At 51.7% G+C, this 8,597-nt stretch overlaps 1 protein-coding gene and 1 long non-coding RNA gene across 4 annotated transcripts; one reads left to right on the top strand and one right to left on the bottom strand.

The window, feature by feature from the left end:
* Positions 1-351: 351 nt before the first annotated feature.
* TMED4 (transmembrane p24 trafficking protein 4) lies at positions 352-3,865 on the bottom strand. Of its 2 annotated transcripts, none has more exons than XM_059170698.1 (5): positions 3,667-3,865; positions 2,393-2,493; positions 2,117-2,242; positions 1,740-1,886; positions 352-1,369 (listed from the first exon to the last, which is right to left on the bottom strand). In XM_059170698.1, the coding sequence occupies exons 1-5, from the start codon at positions 3,863-3,865 to the stop codon at positions 1,220-1,222; spliced, it is 723 nt and encodes a 240-aa protein (XP_059026681.1). In that variant the 3' UTR covers positions 352-1,219. The 2 variants fall into 2 exon arrangements, with proteins under 2 accessions (XP_059026681.1, XP_059026682.1); XM_059170699.1 differs by lacking the exon at positions 3,667-3,865 and adding an exon at positions 2,613-2,805.
* On the top strand, positions 2,846-8,388 carry LOC131829195 (uncharacterized). 2 transcript variants are annotated; one of them, XR_009352762.1, is made up of 4 exons: positions 2,846-3,108; positions 3,625-3,811; positions 6,511-6,698; positions 7,660-8,388. It is a non-coding gene; the product is annotated as an uncharacterized LOC131829195 (long non-coding RNA). The 2 variants fall into 2 exon arrangements; XR_009352761.1 differs by having other exon boundaries at positions 3,625-6,698.
* Positions 8,389-8,597: the final 209 nt, after the last annotated feature.

Raw genomic sequence — 8,597 nt, 5'->3', positions numbered from 1 at the left:
ATACAGATGACAAAACCCTGGAGAAGCAAGGGCAGCCAGGTTTAATACGGCAGAAGGGCAGTGTACTAAGATATACTAAGTCTAGGGGCTGAGAAACAGGTGCTTCATCGCCTCACGTGATTCCCTACTGGTGGGCCCTCCGGGGTGACCTCTGTGAGTGGCCAAGCAACCAGCCGACTGTTCCCACACCTACGGGTGCCCATCAGGCCAAACCATGGCAACCTGAGCGCCCCCTGCGGATGTCCCACCCACTGCAGGTCAGCACGGTAGCCCGGAAGGCTGGGGCCTCTCTTCCACCCAGCTCTGTGCTTCCCATCTGCCCACAGCCTCTTAGTTCACTTCAAACACAGCTACTACAACACATTTTATTTCACTGGAAAAATCTGTATGAAGAACCAAATGTGGTTCCTGTGAAGAAACATTTAGCACAGCTTAAATAAAAGTGAAGAGAAGAGGGAGGGGAGGAGGGCCCTGCCTGTGCTAGTTCCGCCACCACCTCACTCTGGGGCCCCACGGGATGAAATCCCCGGTGTCCAGGGAGTCCCTGCTCGGCCCTCTGGGAAGGCCCTGAGAGCACCTGTGGTGTCTGCGAGCTGCTGTGGCCCTTAGCAGAAACGTACGGGTACACAGAAAGCAGACGAGGCCGCACTGGTGTTTTCAGCTAGTCACACACAGGCAGGAACACTTCAACTAGGAAGTAAAATATATATAATTTATCAAAAAATAGTTCTAATATATAGAAAAAACATTTCAATCCTCTGAGGCCTCTGCCCCTTATTTACATTCACAAAGCCACTGAGCAAACCCAGGACTCACGAGGGACAGTGAGGCAGGGCCTCCCTGGTGGGGCATTTCAGCAGCCTACTGCCTAAGTAGACGTAAAAAGAGAAGTTAAAGGAATAGCACAGACTTTTTTTACTTGCTCTTTTTGTAAGAGGATGAGGGGAATCACTGCAGGTGAAACAAGCCAGACGTCATCCGGGGTCAGTTTCGATTCTGAACAAACCCCAAAACAGACCTTTGAAAACCTGGACCAATGTCCTGGGTCCTTGAGAACTAGTGTGAGCGAGTGGCTGATGTGAGTGCTTTGTTGCCATGGAACCAATGTGGCTTGTATTCTTTTTTCATTTCCTTTCCCTCAAAATCCAGGTGGATACGGTATTGGGTGAGGAAAGTACAAAATAATCGAGGTGAAGGGGAGGGTCGTACGGAGAGGATACTACACCAGCTTCTTGGCCTCAAAGAAGCTTTTGAGGTGACGCATCTGCCAGATTCCAGTGAGGATGAGAATGACCGTCTGAGCGATTGACCACCACAGGACCCTCTGGTTGGTGCTCTCGCTGGTGAGACGGAAGCGCTCTTCACGATACTGTGTAGGACAACAGGCCGGGATTAAACATGCAGGACAGATGGTCCCCGCTCTTGTGAGGCCCTTCCCTGCTGTGTGAAATTCAGCTTCAGGACCAAATGCCTCCTGAGACGCTGCCTCGGATTCCGTGGGGAATGCCCCAGGAGAGTGCCGCCCGCCCCTCCACAACCAGCTCTGCCAGGCTGGGAGCGGTGCTCAATACACTTCAGTCTGCAAAGCTTGGAAGCAGCCGGGTACACGGACACCCTCCACCCCATTCTCTGAACAGTTGAGCTCCCAAGCGGGAAAGGCCTTAAACAGAAACTTCCAGGGGGCATGGCAGGCACAAAGGTCATCTGCCACATCCGAGTACGGTCATACGCATGCTTACCCTCTGGTAATCCTGCTCCTTCTGGATCTGTTCCACCTGATCAAGCAGCTGGCGGGCTCGGAGCTGGAGCTCTGTCAGCTTGTCCCTGGCAGCGATCTCGGGGTAGTTGTTGGCGTGCTCCCCAACCTGGATGTCCAGGTGCACACGCTACAAAGACACGGGGTGGAGCCCCGAAGCCCCAAAGTTGGAAACCCTCGGATTTTCCGTTAGAGGTTGGGGAACCTATTCTCGTCCCTAGCAGTGAGACAGAAATGCAACACCTATCTCTGATTGTGACTGTGTCCCAAAGTGTCCCAAATGACGGTGGCCGTTAGGTCAGAACTCGGCAGAATCAGGGGAAAGATTCTGAGCTCTGGCCAAAGAGGCAATCCTCTTACCAGTCTGCCGCCAGCGAAGAGAGCCATCCTGGTGGAGTTCGAGTGCAGGCAGATCTGATGGTCACCGGGTGTGTGGGAGGTGAAGGTGAAGCGGCCCTCGGAGCCGTACTGCCGGGACAGCACCACCTGCAACAGGACACACCGTGACAGCCCCCACCTGCACGCTGCCCTGTCCTCGGAGCCCTGCATGGCCCAGAGAAGTCGGGGGAAGCGTGGCCTCGTGGAGGCTGCAGAGCGTCTGTGCCACAGCCCGAGCACGACCAGCGGTGGCCCTACCTTGCCTTCAGGGTCCTTCACCTCCACATGCATGCCCAGGCCGGGGGTCGAGGGCAGGAAGACCTCCTTCTGCTTGTCCCACATCTGGGTGCGGTAGTTCCCTGCGGAGCAGACACAGCCGTCACGACCCGCCTGCTCCGGCGGGCTCCCACACTCCGCGGGGCGCCGTGGCCGCGTCTCGGGGACACACAGGGCCCTGTCCTCCCTCGCCCCGCCTGACCGATGACCATGGTCTCGTCGGGGATCTCCTCAATGAAGCAGCGCTTCTCGGTTTCCCCGATGTGGAAGTAGAGCCCTCGGGCGCCGGCTGCGCACAGCGCGAGCAGCAGCAGCGCCGGTCGTCCCATCGCCCGCCGCCACCCGCCCCGACACCTGCCAACGCGCGCCCTCCGCCCGTCGCGCATGCGCGCGCCTGCGCCCCAGTCCGGCCGACGCCACAGAGCCGAGCGCAGAGCGCGCATGCGCCATGACGCTCGCGCTGCGTCCGTCTGGCTCTGCGGCTCGCCCAGGCCAAGAGGAGAGTACGTATGCGAAGGACTCCGGGTCGCTTTGCGGGAGACGATACTTTGTCCGACACCTACCTGCGCGCCTCCTCCCCCGCCCCCCTGCGCGCATGCGCAAGCCTGCGCTCGGCTTCCAGGAGAGGCTGCATAGCCGGGCTCGGGGCGATTGTGTGGCGATGAGCTCGTTCCCCGCTCCTCCGCGGGCGGGAAGTGGTAGGGATCTCGTGCTGGAGACGGGGCGTGGGGTCGTGGGGTCCCGCGCGGGGGAAGGAACGTGGGGGCGTGGGGTCCAGCGCGGGGACAGGGCGGAGACACATGGGGTCCCATCCAAGGGATGGGGCGTGCGGAAGGGACGTGGGGAGGAGGGGCCCCAGGCGGGGAAGGGAGCGTGGGGGCGTCGGGCCCAGCACTTGGGAAGGAGCCTGGAGAGGAGGGTTCCCGTGCGGAAGGCGGGCAGGAGCTGCCCGAGCTGGTGGGGCTGTGTCACTCGGAATGGTGACCGCCATGCGTGATCTCTGACCCAGCTGTTGTGCTGGAATTTCCTGACCCTTGCGTGGGAGGGACTCACTGGGTGCGGGGCGGGATGTTGCCAGGTACCGCACTGATGGTAAAGGAGATGTGGTGGGCGTGGCACGGGGACTAATGAGGAAAAGGGTCCCTTCCTCAAGTTTTTACTAGACTCTGCAAGGCGAAGCGTGTGGTCGAGTCCGTCTTATTTTGTCCTCGCAGGCCCCGCGGTTTTCTACCAGCCAGTCAGACTGAACTACTCACTGTGTCCTAGGTGAGGGATGAGGACTGGGGGCCCTCCGGGAGGTGCAGCGTGCCTATGCTGAGAGCCGTCCTTGCAGAAAAGCGCTGTAGCGGGGCTCTGGGTGCTCTGGGCATGGCTGGTGTTGCGTGTGCTGCGGTGTGTGCTGTAAGTTCTGATTCTGAGCCAACACAGGTATCCTGGGGGATCAAAGAAAGTCATTTAAAAGGGAAGCTTCCCCAGTAGTTCTGTGTGAGGACCGAAAGCCTCTGTTTAAAGCCCTCTTCTTCAGAAGCTGAAACTGGGGTTTGGCATGAAACTCCCTGATTTTTAAATACAGGCATTTAGCTCACATCCTTCTAATGGAATGGACAATAAATAAGCTTCGGCCACCTTCTGCGGTCTGATCCCAGTTCTGATCTGAGCGATAGGCTTGGGTTAACTGACTCGACGCGCGCGCTGTTGCAGCCCCTCCACCCCCGCTTCCGTTGCACTAAGCGCTGCAAAATGAGACTGAAAATCTGGGCTAAAAAAAAAAAAAATCGGAGGGCGAGAATGAAGGAAACAGAATGAGTAGGGTCATGGGTGTATTTGCCTCTCCTAGTTACAACACCCCCTTCTCTGGGACGAAGGAAGACGAACACCAAGCCAGGACATTGTTACTGGGCATAGAACCACAGCAGAGCTTGGTTGAAAACCTTAAATTTTTTATAAAGAGAATTTCCAAACACACGTAAAGAGGGAATAGTTACAATGAACTTTGATATACTCATCACCCACCTTCAACAAAAATCAGTTTCTTGCCTGCCTTGTTTCATTTCTTTGGCGTGTTTTCCCTGAAGTATATGAAACGGTGTCCAGAAATGATGTATGTCCAGAAAAAAAAATACATCATTTCACCTAAAAATACTTGTGTCTCTAATAGACAAGGACTTTTTAAAAATACCATTTCCACATCCAACAAAATTAAACAGTTTTACTGTTAATGTTGTCTAACAGTTAGCATATGTTCAGTTTCTCCTCTTTGTCTCAAAAAACTTCAGAATGCTTAATCAGGGTCCAAACAAGGTAAAGTCAAGCCATTCAGGGACACAGCTCCTCAATCTGTTTGTTGTTGATGCTGATGGTGCAATTTCCTACTGAGGCACCCAGATCACCCAACCAGTAGAATCCACGTTCCAGACTGGGGGTTTGTATCTTAACATGTCACTAAAGATGTATCTCTTGGTCACTGCTGTATCCTGTACACCATTAGATCCACAACCAGGGAGGATTTGCAGTAAAACTAAATGTGTCTGCATACATTACAATCATTACCCCTTTTTAATGTTCGGATCATCCCATAAGATGTCCAAGTGCTCTGCGCCCTTTTAACACAATTAGTCTTTACTGACTCCCTTGCTTTCCACTTTGCACACTGCCTGCCCTACACACAAAATCTGCCATTTGGGGGTGCCTGGGTGGCTCACTCAGTTGGGCATCTGCCATTGGCTCAGGTCATGATCCTGGGGGCCTTGCTAGGGCTCCCTGGTCGGTGGGGAGTCTGCTTCTCCCTCTACCCCTTTCCCTGCTCAAGCTCTCTCCCTGAATTCGTTCTAATAAATAAATAATATCTTTTTAAAAAGTCTGCTGTTTACCTTAAGGATCTTGATTCACTTTGGTGAGAAATGGTATTCATGGTTCTAATTTTGTTGTTTTTTTTTCTTCAAGAGGACCCTAAAATTTGTCCTAATTGATGGGTAATCTTAAAGAGATTGCATTACTCACAGGAAAAAACTTAGGTTAGGTAATTGAAATCCCCAGGCCTGAAAACTTTTCCCCTCAAAGATGGTGGGCAATTTCTGCCAAAGTTACCTAAGCCAGCTGCCCCTTCATTCAGCCAATATCTATGAGCAGCTACTGTGCTGGTGTTTTAAACCCTGGGGACACAATGGTGAACAAAACACAAAAGTCCTTGTCCTCATGGGTTTATTTTGGTTATCACCTTTTGGTTATCGCACACTCTATAGCATGCCAGAGGGAGAAGGTGTCAAGGAGAAAAATTAAGCAGGGAAGAGGTTAGGGAATGTAGTGGGTTGAACAGTGCCCCCACCAAAGACAAAGGATCGACATTGAAATCCCTGGAACCCGTGAATGTGACCTGCCTTGGGGTCCTCCCAAATGTAATTAAGGACCTGATGTGATAATCCTGGATTGTCCTGGACCCTAAATCCAGTGACTAGGGTCTTTACAAGAGACACAGAGACACCACACACCCACAGAGTGGCTGCTGTAAAAAGCAAATAGAAAATAACTATCAGTGAGCATGTGGAGAAATCAGAACCTCGGGAGCTGTGGGTGGCATCATAAATGGTGCAACCACTTTGGAAAATAACATGGAGGCACCTCGAGAAATTAGAACTACCATATGACCCAATCATTCCACAGCCTGGTAGAGCTCTAAAAATCTGAAGACAGGACCTCGAAAAGACACTTGCATGCCCACGTTTACAGAAGCACTGTGCACAGCGGCCAAGAACGGAAGCACCCAAATGTCTATCAATGGATGAACAGAAAAGAAATCAAAAGGGGCACAAACACACCACTGCATACCACTTAGCCTTGAAAAGGAAGTAAATCCCACACCAAGCCACAGCACGGATGAACCCTGAGGTCAGCATGCTAAGGGAAATACGCCTGTCATGAAAAACAAATAGTGCATGACTCCACTTACAAACAAGAGGGTATCTAAAGCAGCCAAATTCGTAGAGACAGTAAGGTGGTGCTGAAGGAGGGGGGTTGTCTAATGGATACAGAGTTTCCGATCTGTATGATGAAAACAGTTCTGGAGAACTGTCCCACGAGGTGCCTGTCACCGAACTGTGTAGGCTTGAAAGAGCGAGCTGCACGGATAAAAGGATTCACCACGCAGCCAGAGCCAGACACTGCAGCCACAAACCAGGAATGCCTGGATCAGCCAGAAACTGGGAGACACACAAGACCATCTCTCCCAGAGTCTCTGGAGGGACCACGACTTAGCTGATATCTGGATTTTGGACTTCTACTCTTGAGATGTGTAAGAGAATAAATTTCTGTTGCCTTCACCCATCCTGTTGGTTAATTTGTTATGGAGACCAATACAGGGAAGGTCTGGTTACAAGTGGGGTGGGGTAGAGCGCAGTGGCCAAAGAAGGCTCATCAAGAAGGTGTCCTGTGAGAGAGGTCCTGGAGGGCAGGTCACATGGCTACCTGAAGAGCTGTTATGAGTTGGACAAGGTCAAGGAGGCCAGTGTAGCAAGAGGCACAAGCATGGGAGGGAAGCAGGAGGAAATGAGGTCCTAACTGGGGGCAGGAGAGTTGGGTGGGCCTCTTAGGGCACTTTAAGGACCTTGGCAAATGAGTGAGAACCCCTTAGGGGATTCTGAATGAGGAATGATGTCTGACTCAGATTTTATTTTATTTTATTATTATTTATTTATTTATTTTTAAAAGATTGTATTTATTTATTTGACAGACAGAGATCACAAATAGGCAGAAAGGCAGGCAGAGAGAGAGAGAAAGAAAAGGGAGGAAGCAGGCTCCCCACCAAGCAGAAAGCCCGATGCGGGGCTCGATCCCAGGACCCTGGGATCATGACCTGAGTCGAAGGCCGAGGCTTTAACCCACTGAGCCACCCAGGTGCCCCCTGACTCAGATTTTAAAATCCGGATCCTGTCCAGGCAGCGGATAACCATGTAAAAGAACAGGAACACAGGAGGATCAACGGATCAGAATGCTGTTCTAGGGCGCCTGGGTGGCTCAGTGGTTAAGCTGCTGCCTTTGGCTCAGGTCATGATCTCAGAGTCCTGGGATGGAGTCCCGCATTGGGCTCTCTGCTCAGCAGGGAGCCTGCTTCCCTCTCTCTCTCTCTGCCTGCCTCTCCGACTACTTGTGATCTCTCTCTGTCAAATAAATAAATAAAATCTTAAAAAAAAAAAAAAAGAATGCTGTTCTAAGTAACGTGCAGCCTAAATCAGGTCTTTTGTCCCATCTTGCAGTTCACAGGAAATTCAGAAGTTCAAGTACGCCATGAGGAAATAACAAGGCAAATCCAGAATATGGAGCAGTTGGCTCCTACCTCCCAAACACTGAAGTCAAAAAGAAAAACAAGTGTGGGGAAATGTACTTGAAAACTGAGCTGGCAAGAAAGGACCAGAGGTGTGCGGTACTACACAAGGCATGTAGCCGCCCCTGGGTCTCCATGTGCTAGAACTGATGTGGGAAACAAAGGCAGAAGAAAAATTATTAAATTTCCTGACTACCTACAGCCCACTGACAAGTCCTTGAAACAGGCAGAGTGACCTTCCTCTAGGGACTCAACTGCCTCAGTGCTGACACTTTTCTAAGGGCAAAAGGCAACCTTAGATCTAACCCCCAGAATCCTGTAAAGTCTACTGTAACATATAAAAATTCCTTTGGAAACTTCCCTTTATCTCTAAACCCAAGATACGTGTTAGCAATCATCCCCCAAGCATATGACCCACAGACGTGTATCTGAAGGGTCTCATGACTACGGTTTTATTAGATGGTAATAAAGACCTTTTCCTAACAATAACTAGATGTTCAAGGTCCTGGAAACCTTGCTTCTAAATTCCTTGGGAGACTCACGCTGTCCCTAACCCCCTCCCAACTTGAAAGTAATGGGTTACTTCTGACCCCACTGCAGCTCTTTCCACCCACGGGTCCTCTCCCTTGCTTTAATAAAATCACCTTTGGCATCAAAGACATCTCAAGAATTCTTTCTTGGCCATTGGCTTCAAACACTAACAGTCTTTCCTACATCAGAATGACTGCAAACACCCGTGTCACGCACCCCTCCCACCGCCGAGTCTGCACGCTCTGCTCCTCCCGGGGAGGCGGAAGGCATTCCCTTCCATGGGAATCTGGCCTGGCCCTGTGGCTTGCTCAGCCCAATTCAGGGCAGTGCAGGGAGGTT

The sequence above is a fragment of the Mustela lutreola genome, chromosome 4 (assembly GCF_030435805.1).
Source record: "Mustela lutreola isolate mMusLut2 chromosome 4, mMusLut2.pri, whole genome shotgun sequence".
Classification (NCBI taxonomy): domain Eukaryota; kingdom Metazoa; phylum Chordata; class Mammalia; order Carnivora; family Mustelidae; genus Mustela; species Mustela lutreola.
Note: the sequence above shows the minus strand (reverse complement) of the source record. Positions and strands in the feature narration are given on the sequence as shown.